Here is a 16909-nt window from a genome sequence, read left to right on the forward strand (position 1 = left end):
TAAGCAGTGTTGAAAAATATATCAATATCAGTGCACCATTCATTCCTTTAATTTCCACCATCTGGCTCTTTCTTCTGTTCACTCAGACTGTTCCCTGCTCAACATGCCAGAGCTAGTGGAGGTTGTTGCTAAACACTCAGGTTTTCTCTTTCAGTTTAGAGGGACGTGACTAGTCTGTGTTTATAGCTTTTGCAAGGAGGCAGGACGTCTAAGAGGCTAAAGGCATTCCTAGACGCACTTTATGGATCTAGCCCTTAGCAATTTTTCACTCTGGAGGTTGTATAACCACTCTGTCAGAACCAGGAGGCAATAAGAAGGTCTAAAGTCTGCTTTAAAGGTCACCAATTAATAAAACATAAATGACAATAGCTTGGAGTCCTTCCTCCCCCATCCCGAAAAACACAGAAATAAATTTCAGCCACTGGGCACTTAAGAACATGCAAAGATTCCTGGACTGAGGCATGAAATTAAACAAATGATTTAAGTAAAAGTACTTTTATTAGTAGTAAAGGGAAATGTGATATCTAAGAACTCTCAGATGTGAAATTGATACAAAATGGTTTTAAAAGTTAAATCAGAAGCTGCCTGTAAAGAACTGGAAAATGATTTCACAATTTTGAGTGCTCTCAGCAATGAAAGGGTGAGGAAATCTGATAAAATAGAAAGAACTGAAGAAGGGGAAAATAAGTCTAACTATACATACACAGTCAGAGACAACAAATTAACTATTGCTTGAGAAGAAAAAAATAAGGAATTATATTAGACATCTCTCTGAAAACATCAAGTCAAGCACTCAGTGTCAAGTAAAAATGCAAAACAGGATATCTGGATGATTCGGAAAGAAACTGTAAACAAAATAGAAAACATATATATAAATACACTGTATCGTTATATCACTGTATAAATACATCATACACTCTTATGTTGAATAATTCATGCAGCCCTGGCCACTCTATTTCAGGAGAAAGAAGGGCAAGACAGAGAGAGAAAGATAGACAGAAGAAGTAAGTAAATTCACAGGATACAGGACAAATTCAAACTATTCATCATAGTGCACTCCCCTGATTTAGGAAGCATTTGAACTGTACATATTGGATATAGAGACCTGAAGATGTCTGGAATTCAACAGCTGAAATGTCCCTAATCTGCAGGGGACAGTGGAGGTCTTACAGTCCAACAGAACTCTACCCCTACCAAGTCAAACACCTGCCAGATACATAGGGTTATGTGGGCTTGAGTTGGTGTAGCTACACACAACCAAGTGTCTTCCTGAAAAAGCTGACAAACAACAATGGGGAAGGATTGTGAGGAAAAGTATAGGCAAGATCAAAAGAAAAAATATAGGCAAAATAACCATGCTGCCCTCTACTCTCAGGATACATTATAATACTCTCTTTTTCTCTTTTTCAACCTTTTCCCTGTAATACCATGAGGCTACTGAGGTAGCTGGTATTAAATCCCTTCCCAAATCATGCATCCGGTTCAGTGTCTGAACTGAGAAGGTAGGTCAGACTGCAGTTTTCAGAGGTTATGCCACATTTCTTAATTGAATTTTTTTTTTTTTTTTTGGGTAGCAGAGAGTGGGAAGGTGCCACACAGCTGAATCCTCTCTCAGAGCCAAAAGACAGGTATACATAACCTCCAGATCTGCTTTCATACCAGAAACAGTGGAAAAATTATGCAAAATCTGTAGTTTGGCTAAATAAAATTAGTAGAAACATTAACTGTGTTTTGATATTGCTTTATGCTGAGTCTATTAGTGCAAAAAAGGTGTATGCAACTGAGTTAATGATGTTCTTTCAAATATGTAAAAATTATATATAAAACAATTCTGTATTATGGGGAGATACTATGACACTACTTTGCAATATCATTTTTTTAATGATATGTTGGTTGCTATAAAACTTTGAGCTACATTTGATTGAAAAATAATCTAGACAGACTAGATTTTGGTAAGTTGACATCATGGCTATATGATTTAAATCCAGTATTATTTCAATAACAGTGGAGAGAAGTTACTGAGGTGGGCCTGATTCTTGAAGCTCTGCTGAGACTGTGTCGACTCAATACTTGGTATGTTCTTTAGTAGCTGAGGTTTCTACACTGACAGAGAAGGTCTTGTAAACTTCTACTAAATGCTAAAATGGTACCCTGAGATGAGAAGAGTTTAATTAACTTAAACAAAGTTCAAATTGAAAAAAAAATTTAAAAAAGTGCTTGACCATTACTGCCATTTGAGAATCCAGTAAACCACCATTTACCAAAATCTTCAAGCAAATGACGGACAACCCAACCAGTTAAGGATTTTTGGTAATATTTCAGTTATGACTTACACTTGTCTCCTCCGCACTCAGACAAATTATTTGAATCCTATCCAGAGTCATCAAGATATTCTTAAATGAGGCCACTGTCTCTACTAGGCAATACTTATATCATTCCACTGCTAAAGAGACTAAAAATGGGAGTCATATTGATAAGGTGTCACAACAACCAACTTCATATCACTCTGGTGTACACTCAAGATGAATGACTCATGCAAAGCTGTGTTACCCTGAAGGAGAAGAAAAATTTATCCACTGCTGTCCTCTAAAACTTATAAGAAAAAATATAATGCACAAGTAACTATAATACCCTAAACATCAATACTTTGCAGTCAGAAGTATCAAGTAAAAAGTGTCTATATATGCCAAGGTAATAGAGTACTCCATTAACAGCAGTAGTCTCTCAACTGTCATACCAGTACATTGGCTAAGCTATAACTATGTTCCAAAACAGTTTTACTGGAGACAGAAAGATCTGAGCCTTTCCAGTGTGCTTTCTGATAAACTTTTCCAGGCAAAGTGGAAGAGGTTTGAGGACGATTTAAGTGGAGAAATAATCTGCAGCAAAAAAGTGACTTCCTGTAAGCAGATCCAGTTAAAAAATTTTCAAATAGTTGGCAAAATGCCTTTTCTCAGGGAGACATAGAGACTGGTTTTGCTCTTTGCAGACTAATAACTAGACATGTCTGATCACCAAAGCAGAGGAGAAGGAAGTGAGGAAGGGATTAGACTGGCCACATTGCAGCTTTCTTACTCCCGAAGAATTCTTATCTTGGAAATCAGAGTATTTTAAAATGTCTGACAGACTGAACATGGCAATTTCCCAGTTCCCTTCTAGAAACACCAATTTTCTAGAAAAAAATAAAATAAAACAGAACAACCAGTCCTCCATAATTAAAATAATTCCCAGATTTATCAGAAATTTTCATGAAAAGTTATAAAATGTACTTTTTTTACAATAAGTAAAATTCACCTTATATTTTTCTGTAATAGTGAAATGATTATTTTCAGCTTTAAAAACAAACTGCTCAAGAATTTTTCTTCCCTGTTTCCATTTCTCTGTGAATGTTATAATTTCTTCTTCTTTCTGTTCTAGAATAAAAGGACATTTTAAAATGTCCTGGACTGGTTGGAGTATTATAATTTTGCTATTTCTCAACAAGGCCTATTAGTAAGCAGAAGCAAAGACTCCCATTGATTTGTCTGCATGAGAATGGCTAACAGAATGAATGCTCTCTGCCTCTTGCTATCACAAGTAGCATGAGTAGGAGCAAATCTGTATCATCCCAGCTTAAACTTCTTCCTCAGCAGGATCTTTGGAAAGGATTTATTTAGCTGTTTCTCCTTCTCCTTTGCTCTTCTATATACATATTTTGTGTATAAGAGGGGAGCTAGAAAGATGGGGAAGCAGGGTTATGTTAGCATGAGGAGCTTCCAGGGCAGGCTTCCAGGGCAGCTTTGCTGGCTCTTCTCTCCCTAGCAGCATCGCCATGTCCTGCTTCACCATCCTCCTGAAATCATCATGCTCTTCAGATGTAGTCTTTCCTTCTTGTCATTAGTCATAATCCTCAGTTTGTCAGGTGTGTGTTCTGGCCTCTCCCATACACCTCTGTTTACTCTTCCTTCTGTTGCCAGTCTGTTCCTCCCTTCTTCTCCATTCCTTTCCATGCTTCTTTTCTACATTTCCATTCTCTAATCCCAACTACAGTCCTTATGCGCTTTAAAAAAATGCCTCATAGCGTTCACTGTGCCTCCAAACCAATCTCATGATCTTATGGTTATAACTCTTGTTTTGCTTCCCCTTTCTGCTTCCTTTGTCTCCTGCCATTATGTCATTTCTATTCAGGCTGTCATCTCTTCTGGAAAGGGATTTTTCTTGTTCTCTGTTTTGCAAAGCACCTGGCATGTTTTTGATTCTGTCAAACAAATAATAACAACATATGAAATTTGCAGTGCAGTAGAATCCTGATATCAGGAAGTAATAGAGGCAAATTACACTATAATTTTCATTGCCATGTATATACCACTACTTAACAAAAATTCTCATTGACGGGGTAGGTAAACATCAATAAACTAAAAAATTCCCAAGCAAACACCTCTAACATGAAGGAAATGCGGTTGTGTTTCATGTTGGATCTCAATGAGCCACAGGGTTATAGTTGACAATTTCAGTATTGGAAACAAAGGAAATAAATGAATGAGGTGCAGTTTTTCAGATGGGTATTAGGGTATAAAATTAAGTACTGAGAGAAGATGTAGGTAACTGTTTAAAACATAGAAACAGGACAAAGGTGGAATGGGTGTGCTCAGTTTAACCTCTGCTTCATTAAAAAAGCATACGCAGAGTAGGTACATTCTAGCATGTCAGCTAATAAAGCAGACTCTCCTTTAGCCTAACTGATACTATCAGAAGCCCTAATTATTGCTGAAGAATCTCGTAAAACATTTTAACTGACTGTCTCAGTCATTATGTATTAGGCACCTGAAGATAATGTTTGTTACTTCTGTTGCAAAAAAGAAAACACCAACCCCTCTCCCCCCAAAAAAATAAACAACAAAAAAACCCCCAGAGCTTAAAAAAGAACAGGAAAGAATAAGATGTGGATTTTACCATATGTTTAGTGACAGGTTAGTCATATGAAATGTCTAAACGATATAGCTTTATCACTAATGGATGTAGGCCAGGACTGAATGGAAATTATTTTACACATGGTTAGCAATCTCTTAACTAAATTATTTGAAAATTCCTCAGAGAAAAACAATTTATTATAGACATTGAGACAAGCCAATGTAACACTAATACTTAAGAAAAACAAACCAGCAGAGGAATGTCCTCCTGCCATACCAACCAATATTCTTACAGTTGATTCCAAAGTATTATTTGTCATTCCAGCATATGGATTAGATTATTTAACAGTGTGAATCAAAGGGGAGATACTCATTCAAGAGAAGAGTGTCATTAATACATCATAGGATGCCATACATCTCTGTCACCAAACTGGACAAAATGGGAGCAGATGTCTTATAATAAACTGAGAAGAAGATCTGTCATAATTAATAGCCATAATATCTGAGGCTTAGCAAACAAAAAAAGCTAGAGGAAGCAACCTGATGGAGGGACAGAATGTTTTTTTCTGTCTCTAGTAAAGTGTCCTAGGAACTAATTTTACATCAAGAGAAGGTATTAACTAAGCTAAATCTCATTTCTATTAGTTTTTTTTCGACCTGCCCTTTGAAGACCTCGTAATGCATGGAATGTGTGAGAAAAGAATTTAGCAAAAAGGAACTCTGAGGAGAAATCCTTTCCAAAAGGAAGAATTTTTTACTCTGATAGGATCTTTTTACTATTTTGAAGACAAGTAAGCCTCTGAATTAGTAAAAATGATTGACATGTGAATTTATTCAAAGTTAAAGGCAAATGGTAGTCACAAATAGTATTAGGTGCATAGGTATTTAAAACCTCAGGTTACATTTACATTGGCTCTAACTCTACTGACATTTTTTTTGGTCAGCACCAGGAAGAAGGTCCCCAGATCAAGAGATTCATGAGACAGTTTACAGTGCCCTGACTGTGGCATAGCCTTACTCTGGGCTGCACCTAGTTCTCACTGGCCAAGTACTAGTTGCACCCGAGCAGAGTCCATGTACAAGCTAACTAGTAGGAAATATCAACAAATGAGAGATGAGGATCCCTGTACAACATATGGCAAATCAATATGATAGTTTCCTTGCATCTGTATGACCTAGCTATTCATTATCATAATGCTAAATTTCTATCTAGCCTGATGACCAGTGTCGTTCCAGGCCTGAACTAGTCTATCTCCCTGGAAAGAGATAGAAACCTAAAATTGTTTGGAGAAACTGAAGGCCGGTCAAAGATGAGGCAGGGATAGGACTTCAGTTCTTGGCTGCTATATGTGTGTGGTTGGATTTAGTACTTATTTATGCAGTGTCTGATACATGCTAAAGCGTTCTCTGCAATCAATAATGGGAGAAAACTAGCACATGCAAAAGTTACTGCCCACGCTGTAACTTCCACTGAAAGGAAACCCCATGAGAGCTATCTCTCAGTATCATGGGTAAGCCATCATGCATCCCAAAAATCTGGATGTCTCAGGGGTTCACAGCCCCAAACCTCCTCTGAAAGTAGATGCCTAAATTTATCCTTTCAACAGGAGACACATGTAAAAGAAGGATCAAAGAGATCACACATATTCTATCTAATAATTGAGCAGTGCCAGAATGATATGGGAAAGCATGATGCTGCAGACAGAGACATTAGCTCTTCTGGGACATGACAGGCCACTCAATGTCTTCCAAGAAAAAACTCCATTTTACTCAGAACAACAGTCTCTTCATTCCCACAGAAGTGTCGCCAACATGATTTTCAGAGGGAGAGGGAGAGGATTTCTGAAAGTGAAAGGTGCTTCAGGAATGGAAGGGATTGTACAGTGATGGAAGGAATTTCAGACATAATTTTGGATTAGGCTTAGCCTAAACAACCTTTTCCCAGGCAAGCAGCTACAGTTCAAAATGTTGGGCAATATATTACTACAAAAATATGAGTCTCTCCCTTTCTACACAGAAGTGGAAAGTCCTTAAAGGTTAGCCTTTTTGTAATACCTTTCCACAGCCCAGTGCTGTAGAGTCTAGCATTTATGCTAGACAAGGAGAGAGAGTGAGCTCAGTAACAGCTGGATGTCACCTCCATGAGGTATCTCCATGCTTTCAACAAATGGCTTCTACCAATTTACACCAAATTCATCTGCTTACTAATGCCCACTGACCTTAGCTAACAAGGACTTCCATCACCATAAGGCTTTAAATATAAAAATAATGGAAACAGTACAATAGAATTTATGGTCTAAGCACTGCCAAATATAATCTATTGTCTTGCAAAAGTATGTTGCAATGGTTCAATGACAGACTTGTAAATACGTAAGTCTATGCAAAGATGTCTGGCTTCTGTTTCTCTGGTATCTAAAGTGAAGCTCTGTTAATTTAGACTGAAAAATCAACCTTAAGTATAATTCAACCACTTGTAAAAGCACTATAAAATATATACTATTTTTTTATTTTAAATTTAAATAATTTGGCAGCATCTGATGTTAAAAAAGAAAAGATAAATTCAGCTTTACGTAATCCTTTTTCAAATATATAAGTGTAAAAATGGTATTACCTACTTTGAAGGATTACTTTATAAGGATTTTTTTTCCTCTTCAATAATTAGTAAGACACTTTGGTATACTGAAAGCAGGTAATATTCCTAAGGTATATCTTTCTGCTTTTTCAGCAAATAATTCAGAAGCACATGACAAAGGTAAAGCATTAATTTCCATACAGTTTGCAATAATCCAGCAACATTAATTTCAGAAAATCCATAAGAAATAGGTTTATAATAGTATAAAAGAATGAGAAGAGACTTTCCCCCCATTCATTACAAAATCACAAAGGGTAACTATTTTCTCCCACTGCCCTGAAATAGTCCCTTCACCAGATGTTTTGTTTTTTGCCATTCAGTTCTCCCTTAGATTGTACTGCCAATAGAAACATTTTGATATTATTTTAAACACACTCCATTAGCTTGTATCATTGGTGTAACTGGGCAGTTCATGTAAGCCTGACATTCAGCTTTTCTGTATTCAACAACTCCTCCACTCACCCCCCCAGTAAACACACTTTCTTTGTTTGTTTTGATTTGTTTTGACCAATACTAATGACTTCTTTCTTAAGAGTGCAGATCTCTTGAAGAGGTCTCCCCGACTTGTAGTTGGTTGTAGACAGACATTGCATTTGTTGTTGCTGGGGTACTAAATGTTCCTTCCTCACTGTCATCTTCTATTTAACCCCCCAGGGAAGCATGGGTGCAGCTGGAGAGAAATTAAAGTAGAGCATAGCACTGAAAATAGTTTCCTACCTCATGGAGGTGGAAATATCCCTCAAAGGTAGCTCTGCACAAAGAAACAAACATGGACAACCGCAGAGGGTATTTGGTGTTGGGATACTCAAGTAACTACTGCAAGAAGGATGCTGTCTGGGAGACACCCTATTGTTAGCCAAGTACTTTCATGGGATAGAAGGTAGTTTGTGGCTCAGATTTGCAACAAACAGCACACAGTTTGATTGGGATGCTTTTGCCAGCAAGTAGAAAGCATAAAAGAGCATTCATCTCTTGCAGAAATTTAGCTAATGTAGGCATTGAGGCAATTATTTCTCTTGAAAAGAGCACTACAAAGAAATGCCTGAAAGTTACTTTTATTCTCTTCCCTGCCCCCATTCCTTCTACTGGCAGTGGATGAACTGAAGTGTAGGGAAGGTGTAAAATAAAGTGCAGACTTTCTCTCCACAATAGCAATTAATTGCTTGTCCACAGTATGGAGGCCCAATAATATTAAAAGAAATCCTCATTAGTAATACCTCTCAGTGCCTTGCTGGCCCAACTTCTTCCTGGAGACATATTGGACTGGATTTGAATCTAACACTGTCTTTTCTCCAGCAGTCCATGAGAGTAAAAACACTAGCTACTGAGGAAAGAGACACTGCTATTTTGTATAGACTAATATAAGGGAGAACTTATGGGCTACTTCAGTAAACAAACCAGAAGAGAGACCTGGTATGAAATGGAGGGCAAGAGCTCTGCAACTCTTTCTGAACAAAATCCTAATCACCCAATCACTTTAAAAATGCCATTTTTGAGTAGCCTTCGACAGCCATCTAGATAGTTTTACTAAGTTTATTTCAGGTAAATCAGATTTCTCATGCAAGTTACTATGTAAAACATCAGGGGGATAGAACATTTAATTTATGACTATGACTGAAAAGAACACCCTGGAGAGAACCAATCTGAGATTCCTGCACCTTCTTGCTCTTAAGCTATACATGTATTCTTAGCATAGGCTGTTTGCTCCCTGAGAAAAGGAAACTGAAACATATTTTCCAGCAGACATCTTAAAAATGGATGTGCAGCCCTTCAGGAAGCCAGTGGAAGCTGGTATAGTAGCACAGATTGAAGGACAGTCAAGAAATTGCCTGAGTAGTATTTCTACATACATGAAATGAGAGGGATCAATGTGGATACATTCTATCAATTATTCAGTCTAGCCTCTTGCAAGCCAGATTTGAATGTACTAGTAAAAATAATGAATGATTTTTCTTCCCTGTGAGATGGTATCTTTGGATCAGGAAGTTTGCTTCTTAGTGCAAAATTATGGTTTTATTGGTCATGTTGGAAGAGACCACAGTGGGTCATCTGGTCCAACCTCCCTGCTCAAAGAGGGTCATCCCAGGGCACAGTGCATCCAGGCAGTTCTTGAATATCACCAGTGAGGGAGACTCCACAACCTCTCTGGGCAATATAATCAGATGATAATTTCTACTGTATTTGATAGAACTTACAGATTCCTCAGAATTCCTTCTGTTTTGTTTCAGCACTAAAGAGGAAAGCTTTATTTATGGATTTGATGCTATAATGTCTCCAGTCTACAAATGACTCGACATACACAGACTCATGGAACTCTAATACCAGTAGTACAGGCATGGCTTAAGCACTGTGTGTGTTTTTCAATGTTAGCCATGTTATGATTCATAAGATGACCTCCAAGTTGTAGTTTTCCATTATCAATTATTATTAGCAGCACGGTTCTACAATTGGTTATTTAGCTCAATTAAATGCAGAAGCTTTGGTCTGTGGATGAATAGATTTTCTGTTCCTGATTTAGCTCTTCGGGCACCAGGAATTATGTCTTGTTTTGTCCAAGATTCACTTGGCTGGCTACACAGGTTTCGCCTGGCAGTATTACATCTTTTTTCATAGTCTATCAAGACACCAACTATTTTTTGACTTGTGCTTCTTTTTTGGTTGCTCTAATTAGACATTAATTTCATCCAATTTGTATGGTATAAATGCTAAAATCTGCTATCACTATCCAAGACTTAAAGAGAGCTACTCTAAAATCTTCTGAGAATAAATATCATCAGAGTTCATGTTTTATTTTCAGGTTTTTATTGTAAATTTCTCCTTTCATGTCTTGATTTCAAGTCTGCTTGAATGAGCTATGTATTACCAGTTGCTTTCCCATCTGTCTCAATTTAGTCTCTTTGACAAATTCCAATCTGGCCTGAGGAAAAAATCACAGTACTGAAACCATGCCACATTAGATTATTAGGTATGTTATATTAACAGTGTCTCTTTACTTAAAAAATCTTGACACTCCTTAGCTCCCCTGCCAGCAATGTCTTGCGGACCCCTACAACTTATATTCACACATTCTGAATGGTTTTACGCCTTTCTTTCCATTCCCTCCCATCTCCTGACTTCTCATCAGGTACAAAAGCAAGGCTTTTCCTCTGTAACTTCTCACCTTTCATAATCTTGCTGAATGTAACCTACAGGGTCTGTACAGCATAAAAATTCCACATCACTCCTTTCACTTTCAAACTACCTAACCCTTATCCACCCTGCAAGTGCTCTGAGAATTTCATGGCTGTTACACTGAATTCGTCCCTTAGCCTGTCCCAACAGGTTTGACTCTAAATGCACATGTTAATTATTCTAACTTAAAAACCTCACAAAACCAAATCCAGAGAGGAAAAACTCCCACAAATGTACCTTACATTCTGCCACTACTCTTTTTTTCAGAATATTGCAGATTTTATGCCTGTGGTTTAATCTCTCACGTTTTTAAAAATCCCTATATGGAATGTGTTACAAAAATGGTGAGCCCAGTCATCTCTGTTTCACAAGATCAGGTATTTCTTTCTTTTTAATTTTTTCTTTCCCAGCTGTTGTATTCCCTCCTCCCTCCCCCATTCCTCTCTTAATCCTTTTTGCAGGAACTTTAATTGCAGAATTGCCTTTTACCAGGTAAATAGAAGGCTACACTATGCAAACAATAAGGATCTCTGTTTAAAAGTAATTGTCAGCTGCATTTGACAACCCTTAAGGGAATATGAGAGAAAATATAGGCTGCTGCCTAGAATTTCTTGTTTTACTAGAAATTTGTTTGAGACTAAGACTTTTTAGTTAGTAGTCTTGCAAATCTCAAATCTACCATCTGCACGTCCATTACAAGTTAGTGAGGGAAAAAAATTGCCTATTTCCACATATCAGTTAATTAATCAGAAGTACAATTCTAACAGGTCCCGAATATGCAGAAACCCTGCTGTGATAGTTGCTCAGCAAATCATAGCACCAACTGTCTGAATATCCCTGCAGCACCTGCTGCCAGAATGACTCTTGGGCAAGAATTTGCATTGTACTTTTCTTAAACAGGGCTTGTCATTCTGTAGCTTGTGGAGCTGTTCTCTTCCACAAGCATCTCAAATGTCACTTGTTTAAAACAAAATAAGAGAAACCGACCAACAATCAAACCCCACCAAAGACCAAATCATGAGCACATCAGATTTTAACCACATGCAGAGAGGCAATGCATTAAGAATGTATTAACTCTAACATGTCACATGTATACTGTTTAAAAGTGAAATGACCATGTTTTGGCTGAGTTGCCCTTCACTCCTTTCACACCAGCCAGTGGACTGCTTCATGCCATTACTGGGCAACAGAATGCTGGCTGAACCTGCCCCTGTGGTAGGGTGTCTCCACATTGCCTGGCATTACGGCTGTAGTGACATGAGCACCGTCTCAGTAGTAACCCAAAAGTCACAGAATTTAAATAATTCTCAAAATTGCTATATATGAATTATTTAGAAAGTTAAGGACAAATTATTATTATTTTTTATTTCAACTACTAACCAATAAATGTAAAAAAATACCAACAACAAACCAAAAATAAACCCCTTCATCCCGCACATTAAAGCAATAGTTATTGTAACATTCAAAACAGTGGAAACTATTCATTGTATATTACTATCAGTGGAGAAAAGCAAATTTAATTTAAAATCATTTTTTCAAACTCCCTCAGTGGATGCCAGGTAATTCAAGCTTAAACAAATATAAAAAACTCATTTTAAATGGAGAATAATACAGACAGAGCTCAATTATTGAGATATTAAGGGCAACATTCAATTTGAGATACATTTAAGCATCTTTGCCTCCTGGAGATTTTTACATGACAAGGCTTTAGATAAACATGGTTTTGCAAACAGCAGCTATCATATCTCATCACATAACCTCTGGACTAAAGCAGTATGTCAGCAAATACTTCTGATTATTTAAAATATTAAATAACTGTAATTTACCAGGCAGGTCTTCCTCAGAACAATCACAAAAATTTTCAAGAATTGATATCCATATACAAAAAGCATTTAGAGGACCTGTTACAAATCTCTGGATAAAAAAAAAAACCACGTCTCTCTGTGACAAAGCTCAGTTTAAATACATTCTCGGATATACCGGTGGTGGAGGAGCTGCCTTTCTATGACACTCAGCTTGCGAGGGAAATTGCAGCAGCCAAGGACATATAGTGTAGGAATCACCTTACCTAACTTTAACTATATAGATATTAGACACCTAATTTAAGCTAATCATCTGGATTCCCTCTACAGGTAATGGAGATAAACATTCCCAGAGGGAGATTCATCCTGCTTTTTTTAGGCATCTCTCTTCTAGATGCTTGTAGGTGGATAAAGACAAGAAGGATCAGCCTCACTGACAGCCTGATAATCTGTCGTTAGCAATGCACAATTTCCAAATTCAGTGAAATGAAGCCAGAAATGAGATAATTTATTTTTTTCATCATTTATCCTTTAATTATCCCTCTGACCCAATTTTTTCTTCCATTTCTCCCATGAACAACAACTTCCTCTGGCACTTTATTTTTCTTACCCTGGACTGTGTTTTCCTGGAACCTGGGGAACTGCAACCAATGTGAATATGTTGCTGCTCTACCAGCTACAAATCCATTTATATGCATGTGCTTTAAATTGTTGTAATGTTCTGAACATACAGATAAATTATCTGATTGATTGCGATTGATCGCGATTGTGCTTTCTGGGTCTGTTCTACCACTTTCAAATGTGTAAAAATCTGTGGTAACATTAAGGCAGTCAAGGTATATAGATGAATGCTAAAATACATTTACTATTTGAAGAAGATGGCTTAAATCAAACAAGGAAAATTAAGGAAGAAACACCATTAGGGCTCTCACTTGTACATGTGTGAGCCCAAGCCGCCACACATGCTTTGAGGTCTCTGTGCTTCAGAATATTGAACAAGTTCTAAAGGTGAAGCCTGTCCTCAATTCTTTTGCATTTAGGGTTTGTAGGTTCTCAGCAATACCAGCATTGCTGCACTGCACCTTTAATCACCAAGCCCTTAGAAACAGTAGCCGAGATTTATAAGGAAGCAGGTGTCTGAACTTAAGACTCCTAAATTCTTAGCTGAGTGCCTAGAGCAGCAGCAAAACCGACAAGCACCCTGCACAGTTGCCCACAGATGCTCACTCCAGTAGTGAGGCACTTATCATTTGTTAAAACACAAAATGGATGTTTATTAGTTGTGTTCCAATGGCTACTTGAAGTGCCTTGGTCGAGTGCTTGTGTGCACTAATTTCAATATTGGGTATGCAGTCTACTCTGCATCTTACTTCTACAGCATTTCTAGAAAATTAATTTTAATAGTTAAAAAACCATCTTGAGCTGCATACATGAAAATAACTCCATTTCTACTGAATGACAGTCTAATATGAAATAAGAATAGTCACCTTTTTTTCTTACTCTGCCCAAATCCAGGCAATAAATTAGGCTTCTCAGCATGACTGTAAAGTGCTGTGAATTGTATAAACAATCATATATGGACACTGAAAAATAACCCTTATGCACATTGCATTATAGTTCCAAAAATATATTTACAGTCTATTACAAAGATTACAAATGGAAGTGTCTATGTAACGGGATTACGTTTGTTAAAAGCTTTTTACAGATTTTCTTCAACAAAGGCGGGGGGGACAAAAAATTAGTATAACCAAACTGATTTTTCTAATCAATCAAATAAATAAAATGACAAATATAACACTGTACAGTGATCTAAAAAGGGGGAGAAAAAAGGAGGGGGAAAATGATGCGTTTAAGTTTTTGATAACTATCTTTGGTCCTAAATGTGGGAAAACACATTATGTAGCACTGAATATACATGTTTGTTTGTGATGCTCTGCAAGTAAAATAGAAAAATATAGTGCATTTTCAATGTAGTCAGAGCTCACTTCACATAAATGTGTGTACAAAACAAGACAGTATAAATAAAATTTACAAGTTTTACAAAGGAACATTTACAAGGTTTTTCTTTTCTTTTTATTTTTTTTGTGTGGATGCCCACATTATCAAACCAGACCAATTTATGACTGATCCCTGGGATCTTTCTCTATCAAAATCAATAGAAGCAGCCCAATTCTCTTTGGAAGTACAGCATTTCATTGCTGGGGTAGTTCACAATTTTCAGATTTTTTTTTTTAAAGCATTTCTCTCCAGTTCATATACATTTTTGCAATACTCATAAATTCATAAATATTCATTATTGCTTATGGTAATTAAATATTTTAATCAAACAAAATTAATATATAAGTAAATGGTGTAAAAACATATTCCATTGAGCAACTACCCTTGCATCTCTGTTCCTGATGAATGACTATTGTGTCATATGCATGTTCATTCAGAGTAGCAAAAGCTTGTTAAAAAATTGAAAATTTTGAACTGCCCCTTGTCTCATGCTCTAAAGTTCTCATATGCCCTTATTCTGACAGCTGGACTGCATACGGCTTAAACTCATAGAAAATATACACCAGCTATTTCTCTTGGATTTGCTAATGCAGAGTACTGAAAAAAAATGTGATGCACTCAGATTAAATGGTTTAGGTAACACTGGAGAACTGCACCTGTGTTCTGAGACACTCCTACAATCACTTGTCCATTCAATGAAATGTCTCAGCAGGCTTACAGTTGTAGATCTACATCTTAGAATATATCTCAGTTTAACTCTAGCCCATTAAAATCATCTTGCAAACAATTTGCTAAAAGTGCCTAGAACTACTTAGGGGTCATTATTGCTTTTCTTTTTCTTTACTTTTTTTTTTTTCTCTTTTATTTTCTTTTAAAAGATAGTATATGTGTAACGTTAAAAAATTCTTTAAAAAATATCAGAGCTCTTGGCAACTTGCATTTTCCTGACTCCCTGCCAATTAGCTTAGCCATGTCAATACGGTGCTGATTTAACAAAAGTAAATGGCACAAAAGGATACCAAAGTTTGGATAGATATACATTGCTTGGTCATGCTTCTTGAATCTCTAGGAACTCAAATAATCCTTCAGAGGTACCCAGTGTAGTAATGTGTCATAGAATTAGCACTAAAAAGGTCCAAAGATATAAACATCATACTAAAAGAAAGTCTTTATGAAGAATAAACACAAATGATTAAAAAAAGATTCAGAAATCACAGATTTAAGGAAAATATTTTGTTGAATTCAACAATAATATCATGATTTTATCTGACAAATATATTCTTTTTTAAATTTTTATGTACATTTAAAAAGTCTATTAGATAAAAAGGAGGTTAGAGAGCTCAAGGTGTTTGTATGTTTATTCAGGTAGTACTTTGTTTATTGTCACTGCTGTTTTCCTTGCCACCACTGGTGGATCCTAATTCCCTTTTCATAAATTCTGGTGGCACTTAGGAGTTCAAGTCTGTAGGTGCTTCTTGTAGCTCTTCTATTCACTGCAGGAAGGACCCAGGAAATCAAGTGTCTTCTAGCAGCACTTCATATATACTGAAGGCCAGTGCTGTTCTCTCAGTCTGTCACCTCCCTCATAAGGGAGAAATGTCTATCACACTTGGATGCCAGTGCCGTGTAAATGTAGCATTTGTGCTCTCATAGTCTGAATGCTGCTCATGATTTTCTTTTGATGACCAACCAACGTGATCCCTAAACTCATCACATCCCTGGGGAAGATAAATGCGTACATTGTTAATTTTTCAACTTAGACTGCTATTGTATGGTATTCAACTGTGAGTCAAAGCTATGTAGTGGTCTGGGCTCCAGGTGTCTGTAGCTATGCTGGAACCTCAGCTCAGTACTGTGAAGTTCAGACAGGCACTGGTCAACCTCTCAGCCAGGAGTGCAATTACATAGCAAGTGTCACATAATTACAGTGCCTGTCTCCACTTCTGAGAAGGAGGTCAGTATGTTTTGCATTATGGTAATCTTTCATTGTGGCTTTTAAGGACACCTGAAGACAAAGGCACTTCTGTTGTAAAATATTTTGGGTGGCTTTCAGGACAATGTATAAATACAAGATTTTGGGGATCATATTCTGTTTCCTAAAGAGATGCCTAGAGAAATCCTTTGCATATTGACCCATACCCATCATGCAAATAAAAAAGGAGTAGCTGGTTAAACTCCACCGCTACTAATGCTAGAAGCTTGTGGGCTCTGATGACAGTTCACAAGCTACAGGCTGAGACCCCTAGTGACACCACGCAGATAAGAATAGGCTTGCAAACTTGAGAATTATTGGTTATAAACTTGTTTAGAAAACCACTGCTCTCTGTAAAAGGAATTACATATGTTTGGCAACCACAAAGTCAGTTGCCAAGAAAGTTGTTTGCAAGGTGCCAAGAAGACCTGTTTAAGATAGCAGT

At 37.0% G+C, this 16909-nt stretch overlaps 1 protein-coding gene across 6 annotated transcripts in view; it reads right to left on the bottom strand.

Annotated features, from left to right (window-relative positions):
* Nucleotides 1-479: 479 nt before the first annotated feature.
* Nucleotides 480-16909, bottom strand: part of EPHA7 (EPH receptor A7) — a 163779-nt gene continuing 147349 nt past the window's right edge. For 3 of the 6 annotated variants that reach the window (XM_027670123.1, XM_027670144.1, XM_027670117.1), the window contains one exon: nucleotides 480-4237. In XM_027670123.1, the coding sequence (XP_027525924.1) occupies nucleotides 4042-4237 (196 nt within the window). In that variant the 3' untranslated portion in view covers nucleotides 480-4041. Of the gene's footprint in view, nucleotides 4238-12038; nucleotides 16211-16909 lie in introns of those variants that run through there. The other 3 variants (XM_027670137.1, XM_027670150.1, XM_027670131.1) reach the window with 1 other exon arrangement.

This window comes from Corapipo altera, unplaced genomic scaffold, assembly GCF_003945725.1.
Source record: "Corapipo altera isolate COAL_440 unplaced genomic scaffold, ASM394572v1 2b, whole genome shotgun sequence".
NCBI lineage: Eukaryota > Metazoa > Chordata > Aves > Passeriformes > Pipridae > Corapipo > Corapipo altera.